The sequence below is a fragment of the Cydia strobilella genome, chromosome 10 (genome assembly GCF_947568885.1).
Source record: "Cydia strobilella chromosome 10, ilCydStro3.1, whole genome shotgun sequence".
In the NCBI taxonomy this organism is placed as follows: domain Eukaryota; kingdom Metazoa; phylum Arthropoda; class Insecta; order Lepidoptera; family Tortricidae; genus Cydia; species Cydia strobilella.
This window is the reverse complement of record NC_086050.1, coordinates 9,655,923-9,672,318: the sequence shown is the minus strand read 5'-3', so window position 1 is coordinate 9,672,318 and position 16,396 is coordinate 9,655,923. Positions and strand designations below refer to the sequence as shown.

At 35.9% G+C, this 16,396-nt stretch overlaps 1 protein-coding gene and 1 long non-coding RNA gene across 3 annotated transcripts in view; both read right to left on the bottom strand.

Annotated features, from left to right (window-relative positions):
- Nucleotides 1–16,396, bottom strand: part of LOC134744649 (uncharacterized) — a 31,548-nt gene that overhangs the window by 13,481 nt on the left and 1,671 nt on the right. The window contains exons 1-2 of one of the 2 annotated variants that reach the window (XM_063678547.1): nt 3,879–4,079; nt 3,181–3,392 (exon numbers count right to left, since the gene is read on the bottom strand). In XM_063678547.1, coding sequence (XP_063534617.1) covers nt 3,181–3,392; nt 3,879–3,928 — 262 coding nt within the window. In that variant the 5' untranslated portion in view covers nt 3,929–4,079. Of the gene's footprint in view, nt 1–3,180; nt 3,393–3,878; nt 4,080–16,396 lie in introns of those variants that run through there. The other variant, XM_063678546.1, reaches the window with a different exon arrangement.
- Nucleotides 14,146–14,781, bottom strand: LOC134744762 (uncharacterized). Its single transcript, XR_010128113.1, has 2 exons — nt 14,525–14,781; nt 14,146–14,373 (listed from the first exon to the last, which is right to left on the bottom strand). It is a non-coding gene; the product is annotated as an uncharacterized LOC134744762 (long non-coding RNA).

Genomic DNA, 16,396 nt, shown 5'->3' with positions numbered 1-16,396 from the left:
AGCATGACAGAAACACTCTGTCGACTTTAAAAGTGTTTTTTGCACTAATGAAGTATTCAATGTTTATTATAATAGTTCAATATTTATGTAAAGAGTGCGCTAAACATACTTTTAAGTATACAGATACCAACACTATTCCACAAAAAAATAAAACCTGAAAATTTGCGAAAGTAACGCCATCTAGCGGGGTTTAAGCTTTGGGTAACCTAGTCGAACCACCTTAAGTATAAAATATACTTGTGGCAGAAGGCCCCGCTCTTTCAAAAACCTCAAAAACTCCCACACGGACCCAGAGACGACTAGGGCTCGCGGTCGAATCCGTGTTTCGTTTACACGTTTCGAATACCCGTGTCCGAATAATACGTAAACGGTTTTCTGGCCCGTTCCGCACGTTTAATTAAGAAACGTGTAGTTAAGACCCGTGTACACGGATAAACGGGTATTCGAAGATACGTATCTTATTTATCCGTGGCTCCGGACACGTCCTTGACGATAGTAGCGAAGGAACGAACGCCAGCTACAAATGAATAGACAAAAGATTCATGACGAGTTTTTGTCATATTTAACCTTATTCCGAGGGTCATAGAGTCGAAATTCAATAAACGGTTTAGAAAACCCTTTCTTGAGCAGGTAGTTTTTGCTTGCAATAGGTATTATATACGAGTATTCACGCTTCTTATCAAAGTAGTATTTTATAATTTTTATATAGCACTTTAAATAGCTACTTTTTTTACGTTGCAGGTTACCAATATAGTAAAAAAAACCTGCTAGTACCTATTTAAAAAAAATATTAGAACCATCGAGTTCAGTATGTAGGCAGGAAGTCAAACTAATGTTCGAAATTGGCATTAAGTAAGTATTTATAAAAAAATACATTTTTAACTTGCTTCTTTATTTTTAGTTTAATTTGAGAACATGATATGAAATTGTATTTCTTGTCTTGTAGGTACACCTTATAAAACAAAGTCCCCCGCCGCGTCTGTATGTTCGCGATAACCAGACCTCACCTATGAATGAAGTGTTTCTTTGAGAATGTTTATGTGTATATTTTGTTAAGGTTTTGTTTAAATTGGTAGAAATATGACGATGTTTGCTAATGAAGTTAGAATAAATCACGCTGGCTAGGAGCTTAATCGAAAACGCTGCCCAATCTATTTGAGATATAACGACACAATGTATGGTGGAATTGTCTATCTTTCATTGGTCTACAAAAAAGTGCGCGAAGGCTGTCTGTCTATATTTTAAGAATAATTAACCCATTATTAACTTCTAAAAAAACCGGACAAGTGCGAGTCGGACTCGCCCACCGAAGGTTCCGTACAAAATTTAATTTTAATTTTTTTTTGTTATGGCGGCAACAGAAATACATCTGTAAAAATTTCAACTGTCTAGATATCACGGTTCATGAGATAAAGCCTAGTGAGTGGTGACAGACTGATGGATAGTGAAGTCTTAGTATTATTAGGCTTCCGAAGTGAATACTTGTTACAGAATGTATTTTATTATGCTTGACTCTCCATGCGAAGCCGGGGCGGGTCGCTAGTTATTAATAAACACTTTAAATCAATTTGATAAAATTGCACCTTCTCAATAAATTCTAATTGTTTTTGCTCTAGGTACCTCTTACCATAGTAAAACGCTTTTTAGTGGGGTGCGGCTACAAAACAATGGAAAACATTTTCTTGTACAGATGTTTTGACCTTATTACAACGACATAAAGCTTATATAATTGTCGGTGACACTTGTGATAATAGTTTGGGAACCTACATGTTTTCGACGATGATAAACAAAAGGATATTGGAAAACAATGGATGGATGGACCACCGGTCGGCAACGTGCGCATTTAAGTTTATTACCTGAACTCTAGTGAGAAAGTGACCAAAGTGAATTATGAATGATTACCAATTTAAAGATCTATCTTAATGTAATTAGCAATATTATCGCAAGTTATCCAAGGTAGTATGGGTTTTTATGGTTCTTGGGTAAAATTCTGCCTTTCATTTGAGCATGATTACTCGATAATCCCGCTTTTGTGGTCCTAAGTTTTTTGCGCCGTTGGCAGGTTTGTTGTTTTCGCAAAGCAGTAACAGACCCGAGATAAAAATAACCACGAAATCATTAAACTGTTATTTTTAATTAATATTGTATTCTGTCTGCACACCTATTATTAACGAAAATACTATACCATTATGTAATTATAAAAAAAAACTATGATCGATATCAAATTTATGTAATTAGCTTAGAAGCAATCGGTTTTATTAAATGATATAAATAGTTTAAAATAAAAATTATGTATACCTACTATTAAACACAGGAAGATGGCTCAGTACCTATGTTTTATCAATACGGTTAAAAACAATTAAAAAGAAAGTAATTGTGCGGTTTTATGAAACCACGATGCAAGTGAAACTTTTTTTGGATTGTAGGTATTTAACTAAAAAAATTCGGAAATTAATTCGAATTACGGTATTAAAATCGCGGTTTTAATGTTAACTTAATAAATGGGGGCGATAGAATAAAAGTTTCACTTTAAAAATCGTACGACAAACGAATTCATCTGAAGTCAACATAATAATAGTGGAAAGTGGACCTTGTTACTATTGTACATTGGCTCAAACTGGTTCGGAGAATTCGGACCCGTTCGGAACGGTCTTAAGTACCCGTGTAAACGGAGATACGTGTCTGAGATACGTTTCTTGGGAACGTTCCTTCGAAACGTTTTCGAATCCCGGCGGTTCCATGTAAACCGGGTTCTTAGTACCGCCGGGCTTAAGAACACGGGTATTCGTTTCGGCGTGTAACACGGATACCGGGAGCCCTAGAGACGACCCAGAAAAGACCACTCTGGAGATTAAGGATTAGGAGAGCCGACCCCAAATAGAGATGGGAATAAGGCCTGAAGAAGAAGAAGTTGTTTCGCGAACCAAATTTTCTGGTAACACATTTGATCATTGACTTTTAGTCCATTGAGAATGTCAAATCCATTGACATCTGATATTCATTGAAAGAACAGTCGAGTTCATTAAGTATATGAAAGCTAATATACCAATGCTAGTTAAATTCGCGATTATTGCAGTCGACTAAAAAGCTCTGTACGCATTTTCGTGCCTTATTCCAATGATGTTAAGGTTAAAAAATGCACGAAACTTTGAAATGAGCAAGCTATAATAAAAGACTTACCAGCTGTGTTGATTGGCGCGATGCCGTGGAGCACGTCTTGGCACGGCTTAGTGTGCTTCGACCAATCCTTTTCCTTAATCCCCGTTGGTTCTTTGACGATTTTCGCGACGTCCCGCTCTAGGTTGGCTCCGAACATAGCTTTCGTGTTGGGGTATCGGATGAAGAATGCGTCATCCTGCCCGGGGGGAGAGGCGGCGAAAGGCTCGAAATCTCTGGAAAGATAATGATGAGTTATTAATTGTAAACGGTGCATCACTTGCACAGATAAGCAGCAATGTCGATATCGCAACACGACACAGCAATCAATAAATACTAAACATAAATGCGAAACTAACTCTGTATGACTATTACATTTCCACGGTTGAACTAGTCAAACTAGTGCGTATGTATATACGTATTTAACTTACTCTAACAAAGGCTTTATTTTAAGAAAACGTTCCCTTATGTACGTAGAAAAAGATCGCAAACCAAATTCCACAAGCTTTCATTTAATGTATGTAGTAGGACTTAAAATGTAAGGATAGTCGCATAACTCTTCCCGCGCTCAGCTAAAATGAGATATAGAATTGTATGCACGTTTAGACGAAACGTAACACTACAATAATGGGTATCCCTAACAATCCTATGTAAAATGATAACGCAAACAATCAGCACAAAACCATTCAAAATACAATCCCTTATCAAGTTAAAGCACTTACGTAATGTAATTGTTGACTTGTGCCACCACATTACGCTGTTTTCTAAACATCTTTTATACAAAAATATATCACACAATCGTCTGAAGCAACACACGGAACTGTCCTAAAACAAGAGTGTGCTAAACAGAGTTTATTTATATCTACAGTTAAAACACACGCTCTTCAAGAGGTGGCGCTAATATAAAAACTATAGGAGCGTTCAACTGGCGTCACAAACTGAAACCGTAGAATAAGCGGAGATGCTTTATATACCGCGTTGTAAGCACATAAACAAGTCTAATCTCTCGATAACGTTTCAAAATAACATTTATTTTGCTTGTGACGTCACTATATGCATGGGCCCATAGCATGGGCCAATGGGAGCTGTCCGCGAACGCACTCCCTCGGCTAACCGCGTGACTTTACGCCACTCTCAGGCAAAAAACGCTTGTAATGCGTTGGGCACTTTCGTCGCCTAGCGTCGGATATGTACGGGAGTATCGTAAATAATGACGTAAGCGCCTGCCGCACTAAGATCCATTATCCCTGAACTTATTCAAGCTCCAAGAGGTCAAAGACAGGACGTCAACAAGCTCAGAATAGCGTCACGTCACAGGTCACTCGCGAAATCGTCGGAAGCCTAGTTTTTGGCACAAACATGAAAGAAGTTAAAAAAAATCGCCAGTGTTGTAAAAACTTTCCACCTATTGTTTTAAATAAACATTGAACAACCGCTTTGTAGGTGATTCTTGTGGTTTACCGCAAGTAGTATATCACGAGGGACTATGTTTTACAAAAATGCAATTGTCTTTTTTATTTAGGTACCTGTAGATCTGAATTGCTCGAAAGTGCTCTCATACTAGATTTGTAAAGGAGAGCCCGCGCCAATCTGTTATGACCGCAGGTCATCTTTCCTAGCCCATCCAGTAGGTAAGTATTAAGGTAAGTGATCTGTGATAGAAACACTTCAATCCTAACTATATCTAGCAAAATCTGTATTTTGAAATATGTCGCAAGAGTAATTTAACATTACTCTTAATTTTTTATTAATAGCTGCAATCTATAAGCTGCATTCATTTACTGTCAATTTGTTTTGATAACAACTCAGCTAATTAATAGGACAAACTTATGATGACTAACAATTATCTAACAATAAATAAGAAACATCGACGATAATCGATAATGCCATCAATATTGTGTTATTTGTGATAAGGTGCTAAAGTAAATATGATATTTCTAGCATAGAAAATAACAAAGCATGAATCCATTTTTGTTAAATACACACAAGCAATATCTGTTTGTTTAAGTACCGTGACTATGACTATTCTTATAATGATATTTTAGATTAATTTTGCTAGAACAGTTCAAAACAACAAGTACAACGACCGACAAATCATTGATTATACACACTTCGTGTGGGGTGATGTGTGTAAATTACATATCTACATTATCTACACATGTATATGTACCTATAGCCAAGAGAGGCCCGATTCCAAGGCACCTTCAATGTACAGTCAGCTGCAGAGAGAGAGGTGACCCCCCCCCCCCCCCCTGCATAGAAAATATAGTCACTTCTCTCTGCAGCTGACTGTACCTATTTAGACTAATGTAGGCATTAATCTGTAAGATATAGGTCGGTAAGGTAATATGGGTCTTGTCGCCCGATTTAAATTTAAAACAAATAAATATAAAGATTAAAATTGTTCATATGAATTACTTTGTCGGTATTATTCACTATACTAGATCACTACCTATGTAGCCGTATGTATTTTTCATTTATTACAATAGCAAACGTCGCCCGTGTTACTAAGGTCTATAGGAAAAACATGATAAGTTTGATAATATGTGATATTGTTTTGGAATTGTGCCTGCAATTAAACAATTATTGATGATATTGATTATTGGTATGATTCACCTCTGGCCTTGATAAGATTGGTATAATAAAACAATAGTGATTATTTGTAGCCGGACCATGTTAACTCTGGAGACTGAAGTGACAGCGTAAGTGCTACGATCACGTTACGATAAATGGGTTGAAGGGACGAGACCTAAGGGCCCACATCTGCGAGATGGTGTGCCCAAATGACTGCACCTATGCAATTCATATACTAGCCGCCTATTCTACTCAAATTTGTAACAAAGTTGCATTTAATTTGTTTTGTTCTATGTTAAATCAAAGGATTTCCTATATTATGGATTTAAAATTCACTGGCATGTTTTCTTAGCATGATGGTCGACAAGAGGATATACTTGTTTTGCATGTCAATAAAGATTGATAGTGTGACGTCAAGCGCGTCATTCGGCCTTCAACAGTTTCAACATGCGAAAACAGCATTGCTTAGTGATAGCTGTGATAGTATATTCTCAAGATAAGGTATAACAACAGAAGATTAGGCTCTACAGTCTTATACCAATTTCTTGGCACGTATTGTTGTAAATTTTAAGAAACCGGCCAAGTGCGAGTCGGACTCGCGCACGAAGGGTTTCGTACCAAAACAGCAAAAAAAACACGTTGTATGGGAGCCCCACTTAAATATTTATTTTATTCTGTTTTTAGTTTGTTGTTGTAGCGGCAACAGAAATAAATCATCTGAAAATTTCTGTCTAGCTATCGTGATAGCCGTGGTTCATGAGATACAGCCTAGTGACAGACAGACGGACAGTGGAGTCTTAGTAATAGGGTCCCGTGTTTACCCTTTGGGTACGAACCCTAAAAATAATAAAAGTCAAGGAACCAAGGACAATTTCCGTGCAACTTAAAACTAAGAAAATATATGCAAACCGAAATTTGTAGGTATATATTTTCTTAGTTTAGCTCTGTCTAGCCAGTGACTGTACATAGTAGTAGTAGCAGTTTGTTTCGTCCACCCAAAGGTAATCTGGTAGAATCTTTGTTAGTATTGAGAACGTCGGTTTTTAAGATGGGAAACTACCTTAGCTCAATTTTTCTTAAAGATACCTAAACTATATTTTCATCTATGAAAGAAAAAACAACCGAAAAATACCTGTGTTTGGGATGGGACGCTCTTTTTAGGGTTCCGTACCCAAAGGGTAAAAACGGGACCCTATTACTAAGACTCCGCTGTCTGTCTGTCCATCTGTCACCAGGTTGTATCTCATGAACCGTGATAACTAGACAGTTGAAATTTTCATAGATTATGTATTTCTGCTGCCGCTAAAGAACAAATATTAAAAATAGAATAAAATTTATATTTAAGTGGGGCTCCCATACAACAAACGTGATTTTTTTGCCGCTTTTTACGTAATGGTACGGAACCCTTCGTGCGCGAATCCGAATCGCACTTAGCCGGTTTTTGTTAACGCTCGGCCTAATAATATTTGTTCAAACCGACAGATTGCACTTATTTGTTAGCCTACATTCCTCGTAGCTTGGCCTCGAAATTGCTTAGACTATGTTGCAAGCCCGCCACGATTCGTACCTTCTACTGTATGTACTCCTTACTACTGGTACTCCTTGGATTGGGTATACTAGTTTGAACAACGTAGCGTAAAGATAAAACCTTTTAAGAGGGCAATGCAGTGGCAATGTCATGGTTTAACTTAAAGCTAGAGAAGAACGTCTTCAATATCATGGAATTCAATTGGACCTTTAAATTCTCCTTAAAATTGATTGGTGAAAAATGTAAACAAAAACACCGTAGTAACCACTAAAACATATTTTATAATCAAGTGAATAATAATTGTACAAACATATCTGGGTTGTACCTAATTGAAAATTGACCAAGCCCGCAGTCATAACTGCGGTAGCAAGTGTCCCGTGCGTAGGTAATCCATCTAATATCGTACGCATCGTTATGACGGATTAAATTTTAGATGTTTGCGATAAAGTCAAAAACTACTGAACGGATTTTCATGCGGTTTTCATCTATCAATAGAGTGATTCTTGAGGAAGGTTTAGGTGCATAATTAATTAAGGTTTAGTTGTAACCTGTGCAAAGCCGGGGTGGGTCACTATATAATAGTCCCTTAGTTACCTTGGATTGTTATCCAGTGCGTGTTGCTTTGTTAATGGGCTTTGTAGACTGGTTGCCACTTGCCTGTGATTCTTAACCCTCAGTCACACCACCAACTCACATTGATAAAAATCTTGTTATTAACGGTCAATTTGGATTATGTAAGCATAAAGATAATATATATACGAAACTCTCTCTTTACATCTTTATTTACATTATAAAATACCTTGGCCTGTTTGTAGATGAAAACTTAAATTTTAAACATCACATTCACAAACTCTCTGGTAGAATTAGAAAATCTATTTATATATTTAAGAAACTTCGTCATTCTGCAGATGAATCTTTGCTAAAACTGGTCTACGTAGCACTGTGCCAGTCAATAATCTGTTACTGCATTGCAGTGTGGAGCAGTGCAGCAAAGACTACCATGTTAGAAATTGAAAGAGCGCAGCGTTCAGTCTTGAAAGTAATGTTCAAAAAACCTTTTCGTTTTCCAACTGCTGATCTCTTTGCTCAGGCTAAAGTTCTATCTGTTCGTCAACTGTTTATCCACAAAATTTGCTTACAAACACATAAATCGTCTAAAGTATCAAAGGAGTATAATATATTATCACAAAAACGCGTCTTCAATTTACCCGTTCCAAGAGTAAATTCAGCTTTTGGCAAACGTTTTGGGGAACGCATCAGGGCGTCTACATACAATGCTATAAATAAACTATGTAAACTCAGGGATTGCACACAAATGGAAGCGAAAAAACTGCTTTTCAAACTGCTGCACTCACAAAATTATGCCGAGACAGAAGCCATATTTAACAAAATTTAGTTTCAATATTGTGTCTAGATTAAGCCTTAGTTCGTAGTTTTAATTGTAACAAAGTCTGATATTTAAATTATAATTGGTTCCCCGCGATACAGGCACTGCCTAGTGCGGAGACCCCTGGAATGTCTGTAACCTTTAGCTGAAAATAAATTATCTTTATTCTTTATTATTATTCTACCAAACACCAAAATGACAATCAATGTAATAAACGTCAAAGTTGACAATAAACATGACAAATAACAACTTCGTACGTGAAAAACTAAATACGTCAAAAACAGTAAGTAGGTATAAAACCTCATGTTATTTGAACATAGTATTTGAAACTTGTAGACTGGACGCGGCTCAAAATGTAAAGTCAGTTTTTGTCACTTAGGTTCGTTTCTTACAAATACCCCTTTACCGAAATTTTTAATAAGAGGTATATGAAAGTAGCAATAAGAAAAAATAAATTTTATCTAGAAGGTAAGACTTGACATTTAGGACATTTGCGTATATGATTTGAGTTTGCCTGTAGCCGCGAACGTAATGTGACGCTCAGATCTCAGGCAGAATACCTACCGTGAAAACTAGTTTCACGTAGTGAAAATGCGTTTTCCCGAAAAGTCAAAACTAGGTTTCACCATGTACTTTTGCGACAACTAGTTTTGAAAAATCCGTGTTACAACTAGTGAAAATGCGGTTTGGAAAACTAGTTTTACTCGTGAAAATGGGTTTTCACTGGGGTGTTACGTAAAATTCGTTTTAACTATATAAAACGTCTTTTATAGTAGCACATACATTATTGCCATGAAACTGTGTTGTACCATATTGTACCTATAAATGACCATTCATTTGTAATATGTATAAGGTTCCTATCTGATAACCTTTATCCAGGTTTACTTGACAGTAATTTGACTAATCAGATAGTGAACTGTCATCGTACTTAATGCAAAGGGATATTGTGTATACTCTCCAATAAATAATAAATGACTTTGTTATCTCTATACGTCTTACTAACTCTATGTGCATGGAGACTGTATAAAGGAGCCAAATCTCTATGTATGAAAAGTGTCCATCAAAAAACAGTAATTAGGCGGCGCCACCATGCACCGAAATACTACCAAAAACAACCTACGTAATTTGGTCGGGTTATTTGTTGCCTTATATGGTTCATGTTATACTCATGTCCCAGAGCCTAACTAGCGCCACCGGAGAGATTAGGAACTATTATTTAAAGCTTAACGCGGTCACTTTTACAACAATTCTGCCATAAGAGACTGCGATCCTTTCTATACCATCCATATCTATGTGCTTTATTGTGTAAAAAACAAAACGACAGTGAAGAACGGAATTCTTAATTTAAAAATTGGTTGGAAAGCCCTTTCGAAATTTAAACTTATTTGCATAATAACAAGGTTGTATTTTGTAGATCTTTTTTTCTCTCATGCGTTTAGTAGACTATTAAAAAGAAATGAAATAACCCAATAAAAATAAGCAAGTTGAATTAAACTTTGTGTCACACACATAAGTCATTAACTTCAATGCCAAAGTTTTAAGTAAAGATCTCTCGCTTAAACGACTTCCTAATATGAAATTACCAGTCTAAGAAGCTGATCCAAGCTAGTAACTTAACCTAAAGTGGCCCACTGACTATCAGTCAGCCGGACGATATCGGCCTGTCAGTTGTTCGGAACTGTCAAATTTTTGTTCTAACTGACAGGCAGATATCGTCCGGCGGACTGATAGTCAGTGGGCCCCTTTAGTAACCAAAGATCAGGCTGCAGTTAAAAAACTCATAAAGATAATGTTAACCTGATAATTTTCCCGCCGTCTCCATACTCGATTTATTTGGTTACTGGCTGGTTAGCTGCCTGTTAGCTATAGTTTTTGCGAAAATCCCCAGGACAGAGGAGAATCTTTTTGTATGAAAACTTGCAACTTTAAATGCATTTTTTATCGAAACTACTGCAGTCTAAAATGAAGTCAAAATCAGTCTATCGACTCAATTTTTTGCAATCTTTCTAATAGTACCCCACTCGATTCTTACAAATAAAATAAAAAACAGGTTACCCCTCAACCCCCTAAATTACCCCCTAAAATAAAAAATTAGCGGTTTTGACTTATTTACAATATTTGTGGTGGTAATTGCTATAACTGTTTCAAATTTTAGGTATCTATGTCAAACGGTCTCTGAGAAAAACGCATTTAACTGATTTGCAAGACCGAAGTGATCCCATAAGTGTTCCGTTTGTCAAAACAAAGTTTTGCACGGAACACTAAAAAGGCTATTAGTGTCGCTTAACTTCAAACTGGTAAATCCATTCGACCCTCTTAAGAAATATCTACCCTATTACCTTTTCTTAATACCAAAATCGTTAAATCTGACAGCTGGATTTACCCGAGTTTGAAGTTAAGCGAGTCATTTGTAACTGATGACATTGATCACCTAATGACGTCTTCAGTTGTTGTCAGTATCAAATACAAAACTATTCCGTTTTAGGAATGTAAATAAACAAACACAACCTCGTAGCCTTGAGTCAAAAACAAAAACAAAAGGTAGCTCATAATACTGGTAGTGGCCTAAACCTAAAAGGTAGAAGTTTTTTACTAGATGCAGGTACCCATTTGAACCACAGTGAAGAGATGCCACACACACAATAATAGTTGCGTAGACATAAAACTGCCAGCGTCATTTTAAATAAAAATAGGTAGTAATTTCTGCGTACATTAATTTTAACCTGTTCGTGCGTATTATGCGAATATGACTTGTATAATACGATATTTCACTAAAAAACTTTTTTAATTATTTGGCTGAATCATTGCCATGTTGGCTGTACAATCAGAAAAAATGAACAATCTGTAGCTGTAGTCGTGGTTAATTATTTTCATTATTTGTGAAATGTAGAGCAGTTTAGATCCTGGAAATCCATTTAAATGACTGTATGACGACCAGGGTACATAGGGGAAAATATGATTTAAATGTGTGAAAGTGTACTTATCAAAAAGAAAGTAAATATCAAATGATCAATCACACCAGTGTCACCAACCTATCTTTAATTGATTAAGGACTTGTATCAGGTCATGTGTGATGTCACTGCCAAAACAAGTGAATGTTAAAAACAAAAGTGAAAGCTTATCAAATTTGTGGCCGGTCACGACGACAATTCATTTAAAGCTACCTGGGCTCTTGTACCTATTTTTATTCACTGTGATAACTGATAAGAAACCAAATGAGGAGTGTATTTTCAAAAGGGCTTATTTTTGTATGGTGTTTATAGAGAAATAAGCCCTTTTGAAACGACTCCTCAAATGATTATAATTATTGAGGTAGGATAGATGTCATAGCCGGTTTAAATTTAGACCATCGATGTCTGTAACTCGTAAAGCTTTACCACCACACATATTGAGAAAATTACAGGATATTAATAGATAGGTACTCATTTAGGCACCTTAAAAAACGGGCATCTAATTTTATAGCAACACACAGGCTAAAGTTTTAATGTGCCAATTTTATTTACGAGTATGGTTTTAGAAATATACTAACACAGTAACACACCTTTGTTACCGATATATTTGGCCACTTTGGCCGTCACGTCACTATGGCTGACTGTACATGCTATAGTGACAGGAACCAATTAGCTAATCATTTATAATTTATAACCAATTAGCTATTTTTATAAAGACACGAATCCCGAGAACTTCCAAGATCGATTGCGATTGCTTCACACGTGAACCGAACTCGTTTGACGTATTTGCCAAGCCCCCTAGGTTGTTTTGCAATCCAATAACAAGTGTCAGTTACTAGGCAAACGGCAAACATGTAGATCGAATACAAAACGACAATGTATAAGTATTTAACGCTTATCTCACGTCACAGCTAATAAAGAAAAGTACACACCCGCACCATCATAACATGTTGACAGTGATTTTAAGTCCAGTGTAGATGAAAAAGACTTGTTAGCATTAAATAGGTATATGTAATACTTAACCACTTAGCTAAGAGCTCAACAATAAATGTCATATAGGTACTGTACCTGTTCAAAACATCAGACTTGATCAGACACAAAAGAAATCTAAACGGCTATGCTATGGCAACATTGGCAACTCCCATAATATAAATAAAACAAACATGTGTATTGCTTCGAAATAAGTATTTTACCTGACTCGGATTATAATAGTCTTAGATAAGTAAATGTATTGCATAATTTTGTCAAATGACACATTTCAAACATAGTCAAAGAGAATCATACTATCTTTGTCTTACACTAGTACTAGCACCCAAGAGAAAAGGATGAGTATAGTTTTTTGTTCTTATTTACTGACAATTTGGTTTGACTAACTATATTTTGTTATGATCGTGATTATATAGATTACCTATTACGAGATCCTGATGCAGTTAGCCCCAAGGAATGGACAGGGGTCCCGTACGGAAAAAAGTAAGACATTTCGATTTCGCCGATATGTGTAAAATTTAACTATGTTTAAATTATAACTTTTATATAAGTATACACTAAAAACGCGCTTAAGAAAATTCGGAAGGGACCACGTGAAAAGCGTGTTAACCGTGAAAAAAATAAATGTATGAAAACATGTTGCACGAACCAGTGACTCCAGTATAACAAATTAGTACCATGTTAGTACCATAGTACTAACTCGTACTATCGGGAAATCGTACTAGACGTGATCGTATTTAGCGGGTTCTACTGTATATAATAGTTTTAAACCACAAAAACAAAAAACTCGTGACATAGAGAAGACTAGTTTTTCGACATTTCCTTTCCACGAAACCTGTTTCCGCCCTAGAGAATTACGTTCTTTTCTTTTACGCAGTTGGCAAGCTTGGATCTATCGTCTAAAACTTGGCTACACATTCCTATTGTAATGGGAAATGCAGTTGACATTATTTTAAATAAATACGGCGTGACATCACACGTAACTCGCCAGTAGTTAGTACATTGCATCTTATGCGTTTGTAATAAGGTCGAAAGTTTGTATATTCCTTTGACGTCGAATTATACTCGAAACTCGAAGCATTAAACGTGTTAGACAGCTCCCGTAAAATCAACAACCAAGTAGGTACAATATATTCATTTTGTAGCTCATTAAAGAGGCTAGCTTTGGTGAAGAACTTGGGCGGTCTCTGACCTAAAAGTACTTTAAAAAAAATTGAAATTTTGCTTTGTATATTTCTTTTTGTATAGCAATATATCCAATAATTTATGTCATATAATTGTCATTACTATACGCACAACATACGTGACGCACGTCAAAATCGGCTGGCTAGAAAAAGAAAATATCGAAGAAATATTTCGTTTATATTTCGTTTTTTTTTACAAAAAACTGTAAAGTTTTGGGGTCTGATATTTTGCATACTTGTTACTAATAGAAAGCCATATCATCAAGAAACCGGCCAAGTGCGAGTCGGACTCGCGCACCGAGGGTTCCGTACATTACACAATTTAAACAATGTATTTTTTATGTGAAACGTGTATGAAAGGTAAATTGCGGTTTACGATTTATGACGTATTAAAAAAAACTACTTACTAGATCTCGTTCAAACTAATTTTCGGTGGAAGTTTGCATGGTAATGTACATCATATATTTTTTTTAGTTTTATCATTCTCTTATTTTAGAAGTTACAGGGAGGGGGACAAACATTTTACCACTTTGGAAGTGTCTCTCGCGCAAACTATTCAGTTTAGAAAAAAATGATATTAGAAACCTCAATATCATTTTTGAAGATCTATCCATTAGATACCCAAAAGAAGATAGAAGGTCATAGATGGTTGACTGGTAGAGAATGCCTTTTGGCATTAAGTCCGCCATTTGTACATTTTTCTTTGCTTGTGCAATAAAGTTTCAATAAATAAATAAATAAAATAAATACCCCACACGTATGGTTTTGATGAAAAAAAAATTTTTGAGTTTCAGTTCTAAGTATGGGGAACCCCCAAAAATATATTTTTTTCTTATTTTGTGTAAAAATCTTAATGCGGTTCACAGAATACATCTACTTACCAAGTTTCAACAGTATAGCTCTTATAGCTTCGGAAAAAAGTGGCTGTGACATACGGACGGACAGACAGACAGACATGGCGAATCCATAAGGGTTCCGTTTTTTTCCATTTGGCTACGGAACCCTAAAAACCTACTTCCCACAAAGTGCGAGATTTACACCATAACGCGGTAATGTTATTTATGAAATTACACGCCAATTTACTCTAATAATTCTGGATATTAGTCTAACTATAAGATATATTTCATTGCTCCCTTACTAATACTTTATATTGATTAGGTAAGTAGGTTGTTATCCTAAGCACCAGACGTGTAAATATAGACTGTGACGTCACAAATGACGCGCATATCAACAATCTTTGCAAAGATAAATATATGTAGATATAGAAGATATAATTCAATTTGCTTTTAACTGAAGGTCACAGGAAAGTCGTTAAATGTTTTTGTAGCTGTTGGTACTCCTTAAAATAAATAAATTATAATTTCCTGGTCCTAACAAAAACGAATGTAATAAACTAGCTTCTGCCCTCGGCTTTGTCTGTGAAGAATTATTATTTCCCAATTTCTGAATACTATTTCTATAGTAATTTTCACCTCCTAAGGGAATGAATTTTGGTACAAAAGCTGTCCTATGTCCCCCCCCCCCCAGGTCTTAAGAGGCCGGTGTCGATTTTAGTTGCAAAAATGTAAAATTGATAGATTTAATCTGTGAAATTGTACACCTTTTTTTAGGGTTCCGTACCCAAAGGGTAAAAACGGGACCCTATTACTAAGACTCCGCTGTCCGTCTGTCACCAGGCTGTATCTCATGAACCGTGATAGCTAGACAGTTGAAATTTTCACATATGATGTATTTCTGTTGCCGCTATAACAACAAATACAAAAAACAGAATATATATATAAATATTTAAGTGGGGCCCCCATACAACAAACGTGATTTTTTTGCTGTTTTTTTTTTCGTAATGGTACGGAACCCTTCGTGCGCGAGTCGGACTCGCACTTGGCCGGTTTTTTACCTAATTGAAATAACAAGTACTGGTTTCTTTTAGCACGTCTTCTTATCTTGCCTTTTATCAGACCAATTTTTTGAAAACAGACTCACTAAATTAGTAATGTTTTTTTTTCTTTCTGATGGACGTTTAGGTAATTTTCAATTTGTTACTCATGGATTTACATACATGTCAGCTGGTGGTGCCAAATCATCAGTTATACAAATTATACGAATGTGAGATTTATACTTTTCTCTACTCCAAATATACAAAACCCCTAGTAAACCTTTTGTGTGATATTAACCATTGTGTTGCAACGAAAGACTAGGTTTCTAATACACAACTTTAAAACCTTTATCGTGTCATAGTTAAAATTCGAAGTATTCTCTCACCTTGAGATTGCAATGAGAAATGCCAGTATTGCAAAATCTAAAATAACTCAAATGCATTTGGCTGCATTCACAAAGCGCAATAATGTTAGCCTCGAGTAGTTCATGATACTAAAAAATATTTCATTTGTTGTTTACAATACAACTGTAGGTACCTAACATACAACAAGTAAATATTTATAGACATATTGCTAACCAAGTGCACAACTATTCATATAACACTCCATTGTAATCTTATCAGAATGCGTGAAGGTTCATATTAAATGGTAACTGTGCCCATCTGTGGACAAATTTTGGGGGTCAAATTGTTAAACAACAAAGCACAAACCAATAGCGGAAATAAAATAAAAAACTGTGTTAACAGTGCAGGAAT